The sequence below is a fragment of the Strix aluco genome, chromosome 5, assembly GCF_031877795.1.
Source record: "Strix aluco isolate bStrAlu1 chromosome 5, bStrAlu1.hap1, whole genome shotgun sequence".
Lineage (NCBI taxonomy): Eukaryota > Metazoa > Chordata > Aves > Strigiformes > Strigidae > Strix > Strix aluco.
The window spans coordinates 43931400-43952972 of record NC_133935.1 but is presented as its reverse complement, the minus strand read 5'-3'; the positions used below and the strand labels follow the sequence as shown (position 1 = coordinate 43952972).

The window sequence follows — 21573 nt, the reverse complement described above, 5'->3', positions numbered from 1 at the left end:
TGTTCTGTGAACCGTGAGAGAGAAATTACCCTGCTATTGGTAAGAGGGTGCTGTGAAATTTTTAAGAGTTAGAAGTAGTAGTAGCTGAAAGGTAAAAGCTTTACATTGTTTATCGAAGGGTCTTTCCTGTTGGTCATAATTTACCAAAATGTTGAAATGCTTTTGGCACAGTATACATTTTTTGCATATGTGAAAGTAATGGGCGGGATTCACTTACACATGTGGTACGTAAAGGCTGCAGCTGTCGGATTATAGATATATGAAATACTGCGTTGTCATTTTTTCTAAAGGATTGCAGTATTTTGGAGGGTAGCAGGTTTAGTCTTTTTCAGAATTATTTATATAGGTTCAGATTTAATACCTCGTTCAAGACAGATAACAGAAAATTCTAGATGGGATTTTTCACCGCTGTCAGAACCAGCTCTAAGGGAAGAAAACTAAACACATCAATATTTGCATCCATCAAATGCATCTCATTCTCCATGTTCATCTCCCTGTCCCCATGCACATTTCTGCATATTTTCTCATCTAGTCTGACTTACCCTCATGATGCAGTTGTTGTTGAAAAGGTAATTAATTGATACCTTTGGAAGCCTAACTTGCTTTGATTCATAAATCATCAGCATTTATGATTCATAGATCATCAACTTCAGGATTTCAGTAATAAACACCTAAAAACATCAGGCTGTTTATTGTTTCTAAGCAATGACATGTTTTATTATGGTAGCCATTTGTTTGCACTGGGCAAGCTTCAGATTTATTGTGTGGTTTTCATTGAATTTATTTTCAACTGATTTAATATGTGGCTTTTTTCTTCTTCTTTTAGAGCCCAAGCCTGTTCAAATTGTAGTTCCTTATGTGCTTTATAGCAATGCTGTGGTATTTTTTGTTCGCATGCCTGATACTGGAGTCTTTGATGGCATATATGTTACAAGTAAAGGAGGACCTAATGCGACATTCATTTTAAAAGGTGATGGTAAAATAACAATTGAAAACCTTACTGCAGGAACAGAATATGATTTCTGTGTCTCCACAAAAAGTGGAAAAATGTTGAGCTCCTTTTACCATGTACCTGGTGTAAAAACATGTGAGTATTTTAAGTTTGTTTCTAAAAAAATTGCACCATATTAAATTTTGATTTGTAAACTGTTTTAACTTTTTTATTTCAGTGCAGTAGAAGACAGGCTATTTAAAAGTGACCTTGATATATCTGTGTAAGCAATTAATAATTATACTAACACTAGCTGTTTTTTAAACAAGAATATAACTATACCTTTCTAAATGGTGTTTTTTATATCAAGTCTATAAAAATGTCTAGCAAGTATTTCAGGAATTTAAGCTGTATTAAATTGTTGTCCTTGTGGGAAACAAGACACATTTTGACCATTTCTTTTAGCCTGAAGATGAGTATCAATTAAGGTACTTCTGTGTTTTGAAATTAGTAAGTTTATTCCTCCTGGTGCACTTTAAGCAAATAATGAAAGTATTGAGATTCCCATTTTTCAAGACAATAAATTCAATAACAAAGACATTTTAAAAAGTATTATGGGTAGGGGACTCCTTCTAGCAAGGCCTTTGAAAAGGCATTTTAATAAGAACTTAAAAACTGTTTAAAAATACTTTCTGAAATTCTATGTTTTGATTTTCCTGTTTTTAATAGAAGTTCTTATTTTCCTGTTTTATAATTTTCCTTTGAAATTCTTTTCTGCTCTGTTTCTTTCAGAGTATAAATGTTATAAAAGGAAAAATAAAAGTAGGATAAAAAGCAGCAAGGAAGAAAGGAGAATGAGAGCAAGACAGAAGAGTTCTTCCCCAAATAGTGAAAATCTTGAAAGCTGATTTTTCTTAAAATATAGTTTTAATAAAAACTTGGGATTTGATTGATCTTATGAAAGTATTTCCTAAATTTAGTGTGAAACTTCCTTAGAAAACCTAGTTTTGTTCTGTCTCTTCTGGGTCCCCAAAAACTTGGAAGAAAAAAAAATTATTGACCCCTCATGTGTACAGTTTTTCTTAGAAAAACTGTAAATTTTGGTGCATTCCGGCCAGAAACAACTGTGTTGGGGATAAAAGAGATGCAGAGAATAGTGAAAGCTCCTTTGTAATGTGATCTGAATTGTGTCAGACAAGATTACACTAATTAGGGATAAAGGGTATTTGTCTTGCCTGGTCTACCCAGTTTTGCTGATCAGTTTGACAAAATTTAGGTACACTCTGAGCACTATGGTGGTGGTATTGGGGGGATTAACTTCATTCTGGAGGACTTTCCCACCTAGGAGTGCCAGCTCCTCAGGGAGAAAAGCGTGTTCAGCCCCGTGTAATTTTAAGATAAACAAGCAAGCAGTTTTCCTTAAGTAGTGGCAATATTATCTCTTTGTTCTTTTTTTCTATTTTGTAATATCTGTGTGTTTGCATGCCTGAGATCAGATTTTGCCCTCTATTTCTTTGAATCTGTTACTGATTGTGTTCAATTTTATGTCTCCTCAGGAGATATAAAAAGTGTTGGATTGAACAAAGTCTTGGATTGAACTATAATGTGTTTTATGTTCTTCTGTAGGTCTGGCAGCTCCACTCAATGTGCGAGAAGGTAGCGTTACAGACACTTCAATACAGATTGCTTGGGACCGTGCTGATGGAGATTTTCAGCAATATGAAGTTACATGTACAAATTGTGCAAGTGCTTTCAGGGTATGTTTTTTAAAAGACCACTTGTGTATAGGCAATGCAGTTATTTTTCAAAGTCTTCTATTAAGTAATCAGAGGTTAAATTACAAACTATATTAAAATAGGTGGATGTACCATTTACATAAGATAATCAAATTTTGCAAGCAGTTCTGTGAAAGCTGTATTTGGCTTTCCAGGTCCAGAAGGTCAAGCAAGAAACAGCAACATTTTCCAGCCTTACTCCTGGTAAGCTGTACAACTTTACAATTCGAACAGAAAAGGAAGGTTTCAGAGACAGTATTTTTGTGACAAAGGAAATAGAGACAGGTGAGACCACAATGTTGTCAAATTCAGCATTTGTTCTACTCCATCTGTATATGTTGTTTTCTCCTTGCATTTTATTTTTCTCGCAAATAGAGAAAAGTAATTCAGTCATCTTCATAATTTTCTCCTTATTCTCTTTCATTGTTATTTTCCTTATTCTTTGACTGTGTGTGTCCTTTAAGAATTTGAATATGGTTACAGTGTACAATGAACTACCAATGTTAACTTCATAATGAGTCAAGCAGGTGTACAGTCAAGTAACTGATACTTGCATGCTGGCTGCCAGCATTACAGAAAACAATATCTTTTTCCTTAGACTTCTCTTTAATGTTTGATTTCTCACTTCAGTGCCGGGTTTGAACACACTTAGGTGTTCAGAACCAAATTAGTTTTATGATGTTCTCTCATTGGCCTCCCCTTACATCAGAACTAAATTTGGGCTTTTCTACATTTAGTTTTACTTTGGGTTAGGACATTTGATTCTCAACAGCATAGTTCTGTTCTATTCTAGTTCTTCTCCTACTTACTAGTGGCTTCCTTTCGTTATGTATTCAAAAACTATTATTGTTACTCTTTTTCTGTTCTAAATTAAGATCCCTTGAAGTCAGATTTTTCTGCTTCTTTTTCTCACTCCAGCAAGTATGTTCATTCTGAAGCGTTCTTTCATTTTTGGAATGATGTTTCTCCTCTTTGTCCATATTGGGCTTTCACTCGTAACACAATTATGTTGCTTCTTTTTGATGGCACTGTGAATAGATCTGTTCAGATATCACCAGGAAGTAAGTACTCTGGCCAGTAGCCTTCACATCTGTCTTTAGATAATAATTTCAGAGTTGTATCAGTTTACTATTGCTTCTTCTTTCAATAAGCATGTTCTTATTCCAGTGAAACTACATTAAAAGAGAGTTCAGAGTCTCTGAGCTGCTCTTTGTCTCCCATAATGCTCAGTGCCATAGATACTGAGATGCCCTGTTCTAGTGAAAAATGGTACCTTTCTTGGGTGTAGAGATCATGGTGTGGAGACAACAACAGTTCTGGTTGTTAGCTCTAGATAAAATCTGTGCCAGACTAGCAGTGACTCTTGGCTATCAGAGTAACTCAGCAGTGGTTCTGATGCTGTCCTCACTCTAGAGATACATTACATTGCTTTTTAGTTGTAAAGTTATAGCTAATAATAAACTACCTAGTATTTTATAGTTTAGAGGTATAACAAGGAAGGATCTTGCTAGTTTAGGAAAAGTCAGCCTCAAAAACATCTTTGGATTCTTTCAAGGACTTATCAAATACTTCGTAAAGGAGATACAATTGATACATGCTGTGTGGATTTCCAAAAACCTGTCAGTGAGATTCCCTTACCATGGCTCTTAAAAAAGCAGCCAGTCTTTTAAATTAACTTAACAACAAGGAATAGAAAATAGAAGTATTTTTCACAGTGGAGGGAGATTGTCAGACGACTTCTGGAACCTGTTCTGTCCAACACATTCATAAATGATCTAGAAAAGTGAGCAAACATGGAGGTGACAGAGTTTGCTGATGTAAAGTTACTCAGGATAGTAAGGACGAGAACTAGTGCAGAATAACTGTGGGAAATATCATATATGCCTCAGTAGCTGAATGTTAAAATGTCAGATGCAATTCAGTGTAGATAAGCATAAAGTGATAAGCACAAAGTGATACAAAGGCAAAAATAACCCAAACTTCAGACATATATAGTCACCTCTGAGCTGATTGTTGCAACTCTGGAGTGGCATCTTGAGAATATGATGGGTACTTCCATGAAAAGATCAACACATAGCTCAGCAGAGTAAAAAGCAGCTGGGATGTTAGGAGAGAAACAGAAAACATTGCTGTATTGTCTATAGAAATCCAGGTACTCTTGCCTCTTGAATACAGCATGCAGTTCTGGTCCCTTTGGTTGTGTGGTAACAGTTCACCCACACACCAACAAAGGAGCCCAGAGAGGCAGTGGCTGGAAGGGGAGCCCAAATAATACACTGCCAGGCTACTCCCAGGCCTATCACAGGACCCATTCAATCTCTACAAGCCCAGAGGAACACAGTGGCAGGAACCCAAACTACAGACTCCTGATGAACAGAGAGCCTGTCCAGGTCCTTCTCAGGGCTCTTGGAAGACCCTCAGCCCCTGTGTCTGGGCGCGGAGCACATCAAGACAGGTCATCGGGAGGAGCTCTCTGGATCACCTCTTGGACTAAGAGTGTTACTGTGTAGGGGCGTAGGACACGTTGTGGGATGTCAGGGAAAAGTAGTTTGGGATTGCATGCGGGCTTATTATGGAATGCTTAAGGGATGAATCAAAGGCAGGAAAAGGGAGGAGATAGGTGATTTGGGGAAGAACAAGTGTGGGAAACTAGAGGGCTAAGGAGATAGAACTGACTCATCACATGTAAATAATTTGGTTGTCTGACTGTGCCCTGCACCTGATCAGCACAATCTGTCCTATGTTATTAAATCCTGTTCTAACTCCTTCCTATTCTGTGAGCATGTTTGTGTACAGGAGTGTGAGTGCAGCAAATGGAGTCAGACCGTGAGTCAGAGGGCCCTTTTGTCTGTGCTGCAGCATCTGGAGCGAGTGCAGGTGTGTGACTGTGTGACCACTGGTGACATCCAGCTGGATGAACTGGTGGGGAGGTCAAGTGGCCTGGGAGCAAGGGGTGGATGGGCCAGCTCTGGGTGTGAGACCATCTGTGTGTCTCCAAGGGTGAGAGCAGAGCAGGGGTTGCCTGTTGGGACCTGGGAAGTCCTGGCCAGCTCTCTGTGTGTGCCAGCAACTGGGGAGACAGGGATCCAGGCTTATCTACTGGACAGACTGAGTGTCTGAGCCCAACTGCTGGGGAGATCCACCTTGTACATATGTATTTAAGTATTCTCACTAGTGGACCTCTATTCTCAGCTGGAGAGCAGAGCAGGCTGAGGCCGTTGATGCTGTCTGTGTTTGTGTGAGTGCTCTGTCTGTCTGTGAGCTGTGTGGCCAGCCACGTATATGTGTATATATGTGGTGTATATGTGTGCTCTGTGTGTGTGGCTGCTGGGAATACAGCTTCAGCCTTGCTGCTGGTTGGACCTGGGGACATGGTCTCTCAGGCTGTTGGATCTGGCATGTTATATTTTTCCTTTAACGGGTCGCTATTGTGAAAAAGTAAAGTATAGTAGATGCAATTGGAAAGGCTCATAGAAGAGCAGCAAGTGTGATCAAAGATAGGTAATGTTTTGCATTTAAGGAACCACTGAGCTAAAACTGATACAGAAGCAATGTTGTAATGTAAAATCATTTGTAAGAGGATAAGTCATGGAGAGGTAATTATGGAGTGAGTAAGAAATGATAATTCACAGACATTTCCTTTACAAGAACTAAGGACTTGAAAGTAGGAGAGAGCAAGTAGAAAACAAGCAGAAGGTAATGGTTGTTTATTAAATTTGTAGATAAGTGCAGAACTTCTGGCCACGTGACATTTTGTGTAATGATTGTGGTCATAGCTTCAAGTGGAGACTGAAGACATTCATAAAAGAGAAATCTGCTAAGGTTTAATAAATTCACAGAAATCACCTTTGGCTCAGGAAATCCTTGGGCTGCAAACTACAGTCTGGAGATAACTAATAATCTAATAATCTCTGGGAGATAACTAATTCTATGCAAGTCTTGTTTTTTTGTAGACATATGCTTTTGGCCACTGTTGAATACAAGATACTGTGCTAGTGGGGACTTTGGTCCCAGCTCAGTGTGTTACCTTTTTTCTTGAGGTATTGTCCATTTTTGAGGAACTCCACATCTGTCAGAACTGCACTAAGTAGCATTACAGAGCAGCAAGCAGTTTGGCTCTGGATCTCGCGGATAACAGAAGTCCCTGTACACATTACTGCAGTGGTATTAGTCTGTGTGTCCTTGAGATAAGCAAGGACATGACATAAATTTTTGTGGAGTTTTCATTGCATTCTGATGACATGAACCCTGTCATAAAGTATTTGAAATGCATTTTAAAAGTAATACTTTTTTTAATTGTCACACAGTACCAAGCTCAGTTAAGTATCTGAACTATAGCAGAAGCTCTGAATCAATAACTGTTACCTGGCCACCAGCCCAAAATATGTTTGATGGATATGTTATTTCAATAAACACTACGGTCTTCAATGAAGAGAAAAAGTTAACTTCTGGTGTAAGGTATGAGGATTACATTTAAAACATAACTGATGTGAACTCAAAACAGATGTTTCACTGTATATTTAAAATAAGTATCCTGCAGTGTTACTTTATGTGATATGTATTTGATGGTTTAGTTGATATACATTACTATACCATGTGAAAAAAGATTATTTTAAGAATTTAATTTTTTAACAAATTGCAAATCTCATATGATATGTCTGCAAAGAAGAGCAAACAGAATATTGCACTGGAGTGAGCACCACTAGAACCTGTGTCATTCTGGATCTTTAATTTAAGCTTTTAAGACTTTCTAGTACTTCAGTGTGCTATGAACCATAGTGTGATGCATCCTATTTAAGATTTTATGAGACTAAAATAGTCTTTCACTGACAGCGTATACACATGTATACACACATCATATGTAAATAATATCCATAATACTATAAAGAATTAACATATGAAGATACGTGCATTTTTAAAATCCTAAAGAACACAGTCTCTTTTTTTTTAATCTTTGTAGAATGTACAAATTTGAGAATCTTCTGCCAGGCACTGATTTTTTAATCAGTGTTGTGACAACCAGTGGATTAAAAAGAAGTCACCCCACCATCCTCAAGATTAGCACCTGTAGGTTCATGGTTTATTAATAATTTTTCATGATTTCAGATAATTAGAGTTGTTATATTTTAAGGTATTGTCTAAGAAAAGCTATTCCTTATTAAATTAATGCATTTTAAGAATGGCTGGATTAATGTATATATGTCTTTCTTTTCAAAGAAAGACTAAACATCCTTGAAAGTTACTAAGTAAGTAAAAGCTTTTAAAACACAAATAAATTTCCTCTATAGTTATTGGGATTCTGCCAGTAACTGAATCAGCAGTAATATTAGGATGATACAACTTTTCCATAAAAATTTACAAACATTGATTTTATTTCTGATTCTATTGCTAATATGTAGAGGTTAATTTAATTTATTTTATACTCTTCTTCAGTACAAAATGAAATCTGTTTTGACACTGAACTATAAAATAATGAATTACATCAGTGTCCTCTGTACATGTTAATTTCCTTCAAAGTAATATAGATTATTTTGATATTAAATTTTGCATCCCCTCCTGTCTTTACATCAGATCCTGATCCACCGTCAGATTTACAGATGTTTGGGCAAGAAGAAAATACAGTCTATTTTTCTTGGAAACTACCAAGAGGAGGATTTGATGTGTTTCAGGTGAGATAAGAATGGGAAGAAACCAATGCAATCCTTTACATATTTTTTCTTTTCTCAATGAAATTATCATCCTGTATGTACTGCAAACACAACAATAAATATATGTCTTTATAACCCACATAAATATGGGAGTGAAATACTGCTATGGGAGAAGATCAGCTAAATACATACTTCATATTACATAATAATTTTTTAAAAGGTTATAAAATTATGCTTTTAAAAGCTTTCAAAAACTGATTTTTCAGCTAGTGTGCAATAAAAGACTACAGATCAAGGGTTGGATGCAACTGCAATGTAATCCTTTTTTCTTAGCTTTCCAAATTTGTAATACAAATTAATTTAATTAAACTGCAAAATAAAACATTCATTCTATAGAGAAGGATCTAAATGTGTTGTTTAGAAAGTTGCAGAATAAAACTTCTTTTTTTAAAATGTAGCAATTTACAAGACAAAACTGCAAACATTTGATACCTCCCATACCCTCCCAGCCTTGGGCAATAAGTAGTTTAGGGGTTTCCGAGTGATAGGTTGAAACTGGACGTATATAAGAAAAGCGGTGACTGTTTTTCCTGAATTTGTCCAGTCCTTTATACTTGACAATTTCATTATACTGTGTTTGAAAGAATACACTTTTTTAAAATTTAAAACCTGGTATTCTTTAGGTTCTTGTTAGAAATATTAGAAATAGCTAGTACTTCTCTGTTCACCATACCCATGCCTTTCATGATTTTATAAGCTTTAATTTCTCAGTTGTCTTTTGTGCAGCATTCTTATGGAAACTATTCTATGTCTCTTATTATTTTTTCCTTTAATTTTTGTAAGCCTTTGATATCCTTCTTGAGATTTGGTGCATAATGGAGTTATCGAAATGTTAATAGTGTTCTCTGTTTTGCTTCCTACTCCTTTCCTAGGCCATAACATGCTGTCTACCTTTCTGACTACTGTCAGACTTTTAAAAAACCCTATTCTGTGGACATTTCAATTTGAGACTACTCAGTTTCACTTAAAATTCATACTTCATTTAAAATGATTCTGCTGTGGGAACATCCTTGACCATTGAAACAAATAATTCAGTTACTATTTTTCACATGGGCTTGGGCTTGTCTATACTGAGTGCTCCCTTTGTACTTTGGTCAGCTAGTGGCCTCCCCAACACCCAGATAGGCTTATTGTGTGTTTAAATTATTATTTTCATTAGTTGTTATATAATTTTAAATTTGCTCTTCAGTCTCTCTTGGCCTGCTGACCTGTATTTCTGCTCTGCCATGCTTGTCTGTGCTTCTTAATTTATCTTGCATGAATTAGACAAGTTTATAGTTTTTATTTTTCTTGTTTTGACATGATCTTCAGTTTTTAAGGGTATCTTTTCTTAAAGTAATCATCTTTACTGTTGAAATGGGTTTGATGTTTCTACATTCCCCCTACAAACTTTTTGAGCGGTGTATGATGTATTAAAGTTGCATTTCAATGTTTTTTGTACAATGACACTTTCGGGTCCTCCTCATAATTTCCTTTTAATTTGCTTGATCATTTTTAAGTATTTCTCCTTTTCTAATTAAATGTCACTATGCCGGACTTTTTATTTTTATACTTACAAAGAAGCTGAGTACTAATATTTCATGGTTGATATTACAGAGTGGCTCTTCAGCATTTGTAGTTTCAACCATATCCTTTGCAATGCTTAGCACAGAATCTACAGTTATTTTTGTTCTTTCAGTTCTCTGGTCAGAAACAATCCACTATGACATCTAAATACTTCCTCTGTGGATCATGTTTCACTACAACATTCAACCAGTCTCTCTTTTCTATCCTGTCTCTTGCAGTCTGTCTTGTATTATCCTTTGCATTTCGCAGTCACTATATGAACACGGTCATGCAGTCAGTAAAACTTCGTGATAGTAAACTGTTCTTTAAACATGTCATTTAAATCAATAAACATTTCAAGGTGTAGTCTTGTACGGTTAACTTACTTGACTAGGATATTCTTTAGTATGTAGCACTACCATGAGACAAAGTATTTTGCTTTAACGGTCTCACACAGTTTATACTCCAATATTACAGTGTCCAATGCTTTTCTTTCCCCTTCCCCATGACTTCGATTATATCCTTATCTAAAACTTGAAATCTGAGAATTAGTATAGTTTTTTGACATTTCTTCTTGCTTCATTAGTGTAAAACTGCATTGATCTGAATGAATAAGGGTAGCCACTTAACATACCCCAGCACAATTTGCTGATGTATCTGGGAGTATTTTTACAAATTTTAAAATTAAATTAAATTATTTTGTTCATGTTTTGAACCAGTTCAGATATACTTTTGTATGTGGTCAGGTTATTTTTACCATCCTGTGGAAAGTAATTGTCATCTGTAATATTGATCTTTATGGCACAGTGTTATTGTTCAGCATCTCATAAACAAGCAGCCACATTAGACAGTTCTTTGTCTGAATAAATGAGCTTATCTTTAAATCTTTAATGAGACAGGCTTCAGTAGACTGGTTGCTTAGTAAGGTGCACCTGCATAAAAGGGATCATTTTACTAACCATTTAAAATTAATTATCCTAGCTCACCAACTTTCTATGCAATATATTATAGTTCGTAGAGCGAAGAGTGCACAAAAGGTACTTTCCTAACTTGTTTATACTAGATGTAAATCTTTAATCTATAGCTTTGCTTCTAGCATTTTGCAGTGCTGTAATTCTAATAAGGTGATGACAGTCTCCAAGATTTAGTGTGTATTAACAGGTATTGTGCTGGTAAAATATACCGAGGGGAATTGGATCATTCCTCCCCAGATGAATAGCAGCTGAACAAAGCGCTTTCAGGTCACTGCCATATGTAGAATATTCCCCTTCTGTTGGAAGAAATAACCGGTGGCAGTACAGTACACACTGATGTAGGCAGTTGCAGACTTCTTCATCTCTTAGTACTAACCGCCGTGCCTGAGAAACCCATGTGTGTGTGCTGGAGATGCTTGTCTAGAGCCCTCCTCTGCAGGGCAGACACAGTGTGCATCTTGCCTTTCACTACTGCAGATATGAAACAGTCTGCAGTAACAGTCTTCTATGTCCACAGAAAGGACTATCACAGGAATTTTTTTCTCACCTTAGGTCAGAAGGAATCTTCACAGTCTCTAGGAGTTAGCTGCCCAAATTTCAGTTACTTGGTATCTCCAGCACTTTTATTCTCTAAACAAGTGAGTTTTCACGGTATACCAGTGAGCAGAGTTAAGTGGCTGATTCCTTGGGACTGTTTTCAGAATCTCAGCTCTGAATAGTGCATGGGTGTTTTTTGGTTGGTTTGGTTTGTTGGTTTTGGTTTTGGATTTGGGTTTTTTTTGCCAGAAAGGTACAGAAATTTTGGAAGTGTCTGCATTTTAGAATTAAAATAAATAATCTCATTCTGTTGTTTAATCCTTAGGCTGCTCTTCTACCCCTCGGCTATTCTCATTCTTTCTATCTTGTAGTTAATTGTACAGCTCATCAGTACAGCTGTGTGACTGAGCAGTCAGAGTACACTTTATTATGCTTCCTCCAAGAGCAAAACATGTCACCAGTAAGCCATGACTTAACTTTGCTTCTTCCATCTACTTTTAAAGATTAAAGTCACTTCTTTCACCACTGGGCTATTAAGGAATCTTAGAGTAAGTAGTGGACCAACGTTGTGGAACATAATACAAAGCTTAAGCCATATTCTTGATTAGGGTTTTTTTGTCTTTAAAATGTGGAAAATATTGTAAATATTTTTATATAGACAGTTGGAATCTTTGAACATTACTTTTATGAAGTGAAACAGTCTGATATAAGAAATTATTTTTCTTCCATAGCTTTCATATTGTCTGATGAATAATGAAAAGCTGCTTACCAGAACTGTTTATGAAAGCAGAGCTGTAGTGAAAAATCTGGCCCCTGGGACAGAATACTTTTTTCAGTTAAGGACAGTTAAAGGCTTGGATTCCTCTGTGGCTGTGGAGAAAAAAGTCATCACAAGTAAGGAAATACCTTATAACTCGTCTTTTTCTTTTTGAAAAACAGCAAATGTTCAGAGACATTTAAATCATTGAATGTAAGTGATTCAAAAGGGTCACACAGTTCAAAATGAAACTTTAATTTTGGGGGGCAAGTTCCACTTCCTCTTGTGATAGTTGTTTAAACAGGAGCCTTGTATGTAACTCACTGGGTTGAGGTTGAGTAGTGTAGCCATAGTTGCAGATACCTGTTTGAAAAGAGAGGTGGACTCATAAAATTCTTCCAGCTCTAGCAGAATTAAGATCTTGCAAGAATAGCATCCTATACTTGAAGAATCACCTTGCATTTGGTTTACAATTGTTTCTGCACCTCTTAAATTCTTGCAAGCTCATGGTCTAAGATTGGAGGATTGCTCCTGTACAAGGCTACAGAATGCTTAAAAAAGTAAGAGGAATTGTGCTTCAGATAGCTTAACAAGATCCAGAAGATTAACCTGTATCTTGCACTCATTTTCTGTCTCTGAGCAAACATGGATTTTCCAATGCCTCTGTGATACAGCATAAGAAGAGTTTGTGACAGAGATTTGAAGAAATAGATTTATATTGGATTCTGGACTGCCAGAGCAGATAAACGTAATCAGAAAATAAATCAACTTGCAGATTTAGACACATGCATGTCATAGACCTCCTCCCCTCTTTGATGGATTTTCTGTGGTTTGTTTGGAATATAACTGCTTAACCCAGTTAATAGTCAAGGAGGCTCTGCACTTAGTTATTCAAAGATAAGTGAGTCTCTGAAAAAAAACAGATCTAGTCCTGCAGATTCTTGTTAATGAGAAGTGCATCATTGTGGTCCTGATGGTGCTTTTTATCCTTCAAGGAAATATTTTCAAAAGTATTGTGTATGGCTAGATTATGGAGAGTTTTCTCCATCATTTTAATGGCAAATCTTTAGGATTTTTTTTGTGCTGAATAATCCAGCCCTTAGTGGGATTATGCTAATTACTATTTTTTAGAAAACTTCAAGCAAGATAAATCAATAATCTGGAAGATTCATTTTTTTAGGAGGAATTGAAACATTTTTCTTTTCCAACTGCAGCTGTGCTGCACAGACTAATGGAGGTGCTATTTGTAAATAATTATCTGTTATTTTAGGAATCTTAATATAACCAAAAGAAATATTTTAAAAGGAAAAAAGGGATAATCACTGAGACTATGTGTTTTACTGTATCTCTAAGTGAGCAGAACAATTTTCTAAAATTACATGGCCTATGATGTATTTTAGAAAACTTTTAACGAATAAAATCTCTGCTTCTGTTTACAAAGTGTTGCACTCTCATTCTGTTTCACCAGTGAGCAATGTCACTGTTCTTACAGAAGATCAGATAAGTCTGGAATTTTCTTCCATAAATTACATATTGCACAAAGGAGGTGCATCCCCAAGTTTTACCCTGTGCAGCATAATGGCACTGTTTACTGTATATCCATGCAAACATACTTCTAAAATTTGTATGAATATTTCATGATGCTGTGAACCCTCAAATCATTTAAATAAAAACCATTTATTTTTAAAAGATGGTACTCTTCTTATATTCTAAGGACTGTGCATTAAAGTTTTCTTTATTATTCTGAATAATTTTTACTGTAGAACCAGCTGGGATATGCGGTCTGGCATTAAAAATGGTAAATACTTCCTCTGCAACTTTAGTGTGGAATCCAACTAAGACAAACTTCACTTCTTATAAAGCATCTTTATTGAACAACACCTTTATAAAAAAGTTCAGAATACCAGAAGCACTCACTGACTTCAGTGTTACAGGCCTGACTGCTGGGGGCGTTTATAACTTCACACTGCAAAGACTAAGAGGAAATATTGAAGGAGCTTCAGCTTTCATTGAAATTGTAACAGGTCTGTGTGGTTTCTTGCTTTCTCTCCTCACCGGTGAATGGTAGCTGTCAATAACAGTGCACTTTTAGCTTTGTACATCTTGCTTTGTAGAAAAACATTGGAATTTCAAGAGATCTTGCATGTGGTTGTGTACATACATTACTTATACCCTACTCAACCTGCATCTAGTGATAAGCTACTAGAAACATAATTCCTTTAGCTGTGATGCATTTCTTTTGATCATTTTTAGTGTTTTCATTATTTTTCAGGTCTTATCCTGCAAAGAGTTACACATGAGCTGAGTTTTACTTTATCTGATTTCAGTAGGTTTTTTGCAGTGAGTGAAGTTAAACAGGTTTACAAATGTCTGTAGAGTTAAGGTTTTAGATTGTTAACTACATTCAAGGATTGTTTCTTAGTAGATTTGTGACTAAAACTTAGTGAGGTAAAATCTCAATCTTGACACAGGTGTCTGCAGTTTACTGTAATGTAATAACATTTATGAAAATGAATGAAATGAAAGATGAAAGTTAAAGAGCAGAAAGATGCACCAGAGCTACCTCAACCAATTTCTCTTACTACTTTCATATACTACCTTTTACAGGGCTTTTTGTGGCAATGACATGGTGGTATGAGAGAGACCTGAGAAGTGTTGGAAGTTGTCATTGACTGACTACTTTGACCAAATGTCATGACATTTGTATGTCTGCTTTTGGGATCAGTGCTTGACAAACTGTTGGTGCTTCTGCCTTAGTCAGTGGGACTGAAGCAAGAGGTCAAAGAGAGCCTTTAAAATAAAGTGATGTAGGGGTGAAAATCGTTACATTTGTTTTGAGGTAATGTCTTGAGGGTAAAATTAATAAGAAAAAAATCTTGTATGCCTTTTAAATTAGGACTGCAATGCTATAATACTTTAATTGCAATTAATTTTTTTTTCTAATGCAGGTAAGATTTAAGTCAGTTTGGTTGGCCTAATTGTGCTTCCTTTTACTTAAATGTGTAGAGATTACATTGTGATGCCGAGCCTGCTGGTTTATAATGGTTAATTTTTGGAAAAATTATCATGCTGTATTTTGCACTGCATATTCACTGATGTATCTACTCAACTAATTTTCAGTCCGCTCAGAATATACATTGCAGATACTAAGTAGTATTTTTGTAGGTGAAATTGTGAAATTTACAGCAAATTGTTCTGATTATGCTTTACACAAATATACTGGCTGTGTACTTTATACAAATATGCTGACCACCGCTGGTAAGAAGCATGCATGCATGTGCATGAAACAGAGAGGAGGACTGTAGAAGAGCAGGTGCAATGAGGCCCGAGTGAACCACACGCACATATGCACTCCCTGATGACGTGGTTAAATTTGCGGAAGAGTAGAACTGAGGCTTTTTTTCAGCGTCAGTGAGAAGGGTAATTCTCAGTCATGGCACAATAATCTTCCAAGCATTAGCTTCATGGGACTAAATTTCTCTTTCCAGGAGGACATTTTTATGTTCTCTTCTACTGCTGAGTCAGAAGTTATTCAACTGAGGTAAAGAGATGATTTAAGAATTGTCATAACTGTACTCAGAGATTAATCATGGTCTTCATAAAAAGACCTATAAGCGTAAAATCCAGCTTTAAAGGAATTTGACATCTATGGGAATAATAGTACTGATGATAGCAGTAGGACTTGAAATTTATAAAAGTATACTAAAAGGAAGAAATTATGCTCTCAGTTACACTTGCACACCTCCACATATATTATTGATTATTTTTTTTGTTCTGTTAGTATTAAAATAAAGCAACAAGTTAAAAATCATACATATAAGACACATGCAGACTGAATATAACATCTAAAAGTAATATTTGGATATATTAATATTTCAGATAGATTATTTGATGGCAAAACTGGAGTAATCTGAAGCAATTCTGCAACTTTGAATAGTCAGTGTAAAGAGTTCATGAAACATGCATAATCTAAGCAGATTTACAGTAAATAAGAAAGGAATGGAGCTCTTTCAGGATGGAAGTGACATGATATTCAGACTGCACAGTATGATATTAGTGTATAAAAAGTACTAGAAGATTTAGTCTGAATTCTGAAGACTTATTGAGGACGCTAAAATCTGGTTCATTATGAGGCTCAAAGTGGATGATAAAGATTTAAAGGTGCATTTAAAGGCAGAAGAAGGTGAGATGGTGTGACAGGAGTAGGTGGAAACTTGGCGTTAATAAAAGGAGTAAAACATCCAAATTTCATGGACTTAACTAACTAGACTTCATGGAATTACTGGGATTCCAAATATATGAAAAGTATAAAAGAGTTAACAACCCTATGGCTAGCAACAGAACAAGCACCAGCTGTATCTTGAATTTCAACAGTAGCACTAGTTATGACAGTGGCAGTGCTAACTTTGAAGTTGAGGACACCAGAAACACCAGGACTGTGCAGGGATTCTTTGTTAACTGAACACGGCAGAGAAGCTTGAGCTTCCTCTCTGGAATGGGGGTGTTGGCACAGTATAGTTGGGAGATTGTCAACCAAGTCTCAGAGGTAGTATAGCAACTGTAATATAATACAATGCTGTATCCTGGCTAATAAGCAATTAGCCTCATATAGCAAGCAAGCTGTTCTTAGATGCTTTTACATTTGGTTGTAACTACTAATATATTTGTAAAGGGGGTTATTTAAGTTAATGTCTTTTATTCCACAATTCTCTTTCAGAACCTGCAAAGCCAGAAGGACTTAAGTTCTTCAATGTTTCATCATATTCTTTTTCACTGTATTGGAGACTACAGTATGGACATGTAGACAGATTTCATGTGGATCTTATTCCTGATCATGGTTCTGTTGTTATCCTAGATCTTGGAGTTAGAGAGTATCAAGTATGTGCTTTTATTACAGGACTTGCATGGCCAGCTTTTCCTTATGCACTGTGCTGATGAGGAATCCAAGCTTGCCTCCTTAGCTATTTAATGCAAATATTAATATGAAGGTATTAACGAAAAATTGGTGAGAGCAAATTTCAGCATCCAGAGTTTGTTACCTAAGAGCAGGTAGTGAATTTACTTTTTTTTTTAAGTCTGCTAGAAGGATACAGCCAGTCATCCAAGGGTTCATGAATAGTTTAACAAAGGAAGGGCAGAGCTATTGAGTAATACAGACTCATTAATTGTGCACTTGCCAGGAGGATCTGTGCTTAAATCATTAATGCAGGCAACATTTCACTGCTAAGCCATCAAAAAGAAATAGGAGCACTTTTTGATTCTGCTGTCTGAAAATATAATAATATTAACAGAAATAATGGTTGTTCTGGTTGTTTTGCTTTTGTTCTTTATTGGAACTGCAAATATACAGGTATTTTATATAAATGCTTGCTAAAAAGTTGTTAATTATGTTTATTTCAAAAGATGGGGTTAGCTTAAGCATCAAAAACCTGTAGGTTTTTTAGGCTGCTTTTGTGTTTATTCTTTCAAAAAGGAATTTTATAATGCTTCATATTTGCTTTGATAAGGATGATACAGAAAAACCTCTATAGATACACTGATAGGAGATAAAATTGTTAATTTTGTTGTTCTTTAATACTGAATGTTATACAAATCTTGTGGAGGATAGTTAAATAAGATGGCAAAATACTGTACTGTAGATAACAGATATAAACTACTATTTTTACTATTGTAAATATTGTGTATTTCTAAAAGCTTATTAATAGATCACTTTCAGTAATGCAATGCTTAAACTTTTGTTGTTTTTTTTTTTCATTTTGATGATTCTTGGTAAAAGACTTATATAAATCTACGTCCTATTTCAGGCTGATTTTTCTAATACTACTCCTGGAACAACATACAATGTTACAGTTTCTGCGGTTTCTTCTTCAGTCTACAGTTTACCTGCGAGTAGAACAGTGACAACAAACGTGACAAGTGAGTTAATAATGACTGATGAAATCTTGTTGATTTTTTTAACTGTGCTTTTTTGTGTGTATTATATGCACAATAGTATCTGAGAAATTATAATCAGTTTTAAACAATCTTCTTTTTTTTTTTTTTTTTTCATTAGCCATTAAAAATACAGGTGTTCTATGAGAGTATGAGAGTTTCTCTATCAGATATTTTTAAGAAGCAGCCCTGGTTGTGAGTTGTAGTTGTATTCATCCATCAGCTTGGCAATATAAAAAATTAAAAAAAGACAAGAAGAAATAGACTTAAAGGAGAACAATTTATAAGCATTTGAAAAATTTGCTATTGTGTCATGTACATTCATACCCCAATTTATATGTATAGTGGTAGACTTCAGAGACATTTCAAAAAAATGTAGCCTTATCAGATGTGTTTTTGTAAGAGTGCAGTTTAGTATTGAATGGTTTTAGGGAAAGGAGCTGAAATTAAGCATGCTAGAATATCTCAAATATTAAATTGGTATTAAACTCTTTTGTCTGTGAAGGTCTTGAGCGTTACATATTTTACATTCTTGTAGAATAATGTTCCTGGTGTTCCAAAATTCTTTTAATCATTTTTGTAACAGGACTCTAGCCAGCAAAAAAGTTTTTTATTTAACAGTACATTAGTTTTCAGTAGTTTTACTGGTTTACGCTGGTAGATGATTTAATTTCTTTATAGAAGCTGTGAAGGTGTCTCCATTATGTGGAAACTTAATTAAAAACTGTTTTCTATGTGTGTGTATATATATATAACACCCCCCCCCCCCCCAATTTTTTTTTTTTAGACCCTGGGCCCCCTGTGTTCCTTGCAGGTGAAAGAGTGGGTTCTGCTGGGATTCTTCTGTCATGGAATACGCCACTGCATCCAAATGGGAGAATTCTCTCCTATATTGTTAAATATAAAGAGGTCTGCCCATGGATGCAAACAGCTTATACACAGGTCACAACAAAGCCAGATAGTTTGGAAGTTCTTCTTACCAGTCTTAACCCTGGAACAACTTATGAAATTACGGTAAAAGCTTTACAAATGCCTTTTACTATTTTGAATTCTGATTTATTTTAAATTGTGTGAGTTTAGGGTACGTCCATATAGTGTTTTCTGAAGGACATTGCTAATTATTGTTGCCATATAACAAAATATATTAGCCAGGTATTTGTTTACAGTAGTAGTTTTTAAGTCTACTTTAAATAATTTCCAATCAAAATTTGTACAAAACGTAGCTTCTTCTATTGATACACTTATTGACATATGCCATTATCTGGTAAAAAATAAAAAGCAAAGAGTAGAATTTCCAAAATCATCTAAATCCTTTTTCATCTTAATTGAGATTTAATCTTTAAAATCCCTGGTGCACCTTGGATGTTATGTGTAGATTTCTAAATCATCTCAACCAGATAAAGAAAAGCATGTAGGTACATACTTCTTTCTTTGATTTCAAACTTAATTAGTTTAAGAAGGAGGTTTCTTGCCTGAATATCTTTTTAGTTGTAGCCTGTAAACACCTTAGCCTAGTTTCCCTAAGCCCTGGGAGTTTTACCTAGTGTTATCTCCTGAAATAAAAAATGGCATACCTTTCCATTCCTTTTCCATAGATTCAAATGCCTAGATGTTCACAGTGGATATCTGCTGCCAAAATCAGTACATGTATTTTCATGGCTTCTATGTGTGGAATTTGTTTACATTGAGGCATTCCTCATCCATCTCTGAACTCTTCAACAATAAATGACTGCAGGTGGACAGAAAGGAACTGCTGTCCTCTTGGCAATATTTGCCAAGCTGTTCTTCACCTGACTTAATCTTTCATAAGAACCTTAGAGAGGTGCTTCTTCTCAGTATCAAAAATGAAATGAAATTACGTGTTTGATTTGCTTTATTCCATATCATGTAAGACCATACAGCGCAAAGCTATAAAAATACTGAAGTTGACCAGACTAGGAATAGGGCTGTGCAGTGATTCTTTGTAAAGGTGTGGGGGGGTGTTTGTGTGTAAGAAAGTAAAAATGTAATTATGCCTGCCATTGTGGGAAAGTTGCTCACTGTGAATCTAGTTGTGATGACCATGCTGATAAAAGCCAGTATATCCACAGCTGGAGAAATGTTTATCCTTTGATGTCCTGCCTCCAGTCATCTGTTAAAAAAAACCAAACCACCACACAAAAATAGTTCAGCTACTGTTTGAGAAAAGTATTATCACTTAGGCTCTAAGCAGATTAATCTCTTCAGACAAATGAAGTTTGTTAATTTAATTAAGAGGATTCAGTTTGCAATTCTGAGTACCTCAGTAACACTTGTGTGGGGTTCACTATTAGAGGTTTTGCAAATTCCATTCTTTGCTCAATATACGAATCTTCCCTGGAAAAACTGTGGAATGTTTTAAGTAATTTGTTTTACTTAGCAATAACTTGCCCCTTTTTGGTATATATGGGCAAATATATATATATATATATGTGTATATATATATATGGCTGGTGCCTGACACATTGATCTTAGAGCAGAATTTGACTCAGGTAAATTACTTGTGACCCAACAACCTCTGTCTAGCAGGGACCACACGGCTTTTCTCATGAGTGAATAAAAATCTGTTGGTAAGCTAAGGGTTGTTACGTTACCTACTGCTTTGGTGGGCGCCCTGACCGCCTGACCCATGAGCAACCTTGCAGATTCAATAACAACTCAGGTGGAAACACTTTTTCTACATCACAGATGTGACCAAAAAGAAACATTACATGTTTTCCTTCTCATGAGCAATTTCTTGTGGTTCTTTGGTTATTTTTTTTTTCAGTCTGTTGTGTCATTTAAAAGTAGCCCTTAATTTTTGCATAGGTGAAAATTCTTATTGTTTTAGGGTACCTGGCTTGGTCCTGTTGTGAAATTCTTTCTGGTAAATACTGTGATGGTACAGTTCAACAAAGCTTATAAGCTTTGAATATGGGTTTCCAATCTGTTTGTAACAGCCCAGTCTTAATTTCTTTACATCTAATGAAAAAAGCATTTTTAAAGAAATAGCAGTTACAAGTGATAATTTGTTAAATGCTGGAGAGTTATGGATAATTTTGAACATCTGATCATTGATAATTTCGTAAAAATATGCATTCAAGATTTTTTCCTAAACTTAAACTTAGTGGCAATGTACTTCAGAGCATAAAAATTAATACTCCTTCCAAATGTGAACTGCAACTACTTGAACTTTAGATAGTATTTTGTTATCCGCATAATAAACTTGTCCCTCTTAAACGTTTCCAAGCTTTTTTTTTTTTTATAATGGCTCTTTGTGGCAGTGATCTCTAGAAGCTAACAGTACATTGTGTAAGCATTTATTTTGATTTCTCTTCAAAGCTAATCTGTGTGTGTGACTGACACCTTTACCATGCAAGTTTTTGCATACTTATGTCATAGTAACTTTGAGTTCTTT

The 21573-nt window shown here is 35.5% G+C and overlaps 1 protein-coding gene across 4 annotated transcripts in view; it reads left to right on the top strand.

The window, feature by feature from the left end:
* Positions 1 to 21573, top strand: part of PTPRQ (protein tyrosine phosphatase receptor type Q) — a 147117-nt gene that overhangs the window by 14458 nt on the left and 111086 nt on the right. For all 4 annotated transcript variants that reach the window (XM_074827145.1, XM_074827146.1, XM_074827144.1 and 1 more), the window contains exons 10-20: positions 827 to 1087; positions 2558 to 2688; positions 2862 to 2991; positions 7014 to 7164; positions 7667 to 7773; positions 8278 to 8375; positions 12202 to 12364; positions 13991 to 14251; positions 16945 to 17105; positions 18032 to 18143; positions 18946 to 19172. In XM_074827145.1, coding sequence (XP_074683246.1) covers positions 827 to 1087; positions 2558 to 2688; positions 2862 to 2991; positions 7014 to 7164; positions 7667 to 7773; positions 8278 to 8375; positions 12202 to 12364; positions 13991 to 14251; positions 16945 to 17105; positions 18032 to 18143; positions 18946 to 19172 — 1802 coding nt within the window. The remainder of the gene's footprint in view (positions 1 to 826; positions 1088 to 2557; positions 2689 to 2861; positions 2992 to 7013; positions 7165 to 7666; positions 7774 to 8277; positions 8376 to 12201; positions 12365 to 13990; positions 14252 to 16944; positions 17106 to 18031; positions 18144 to 18945; positions 19173 to 21573) is intronic.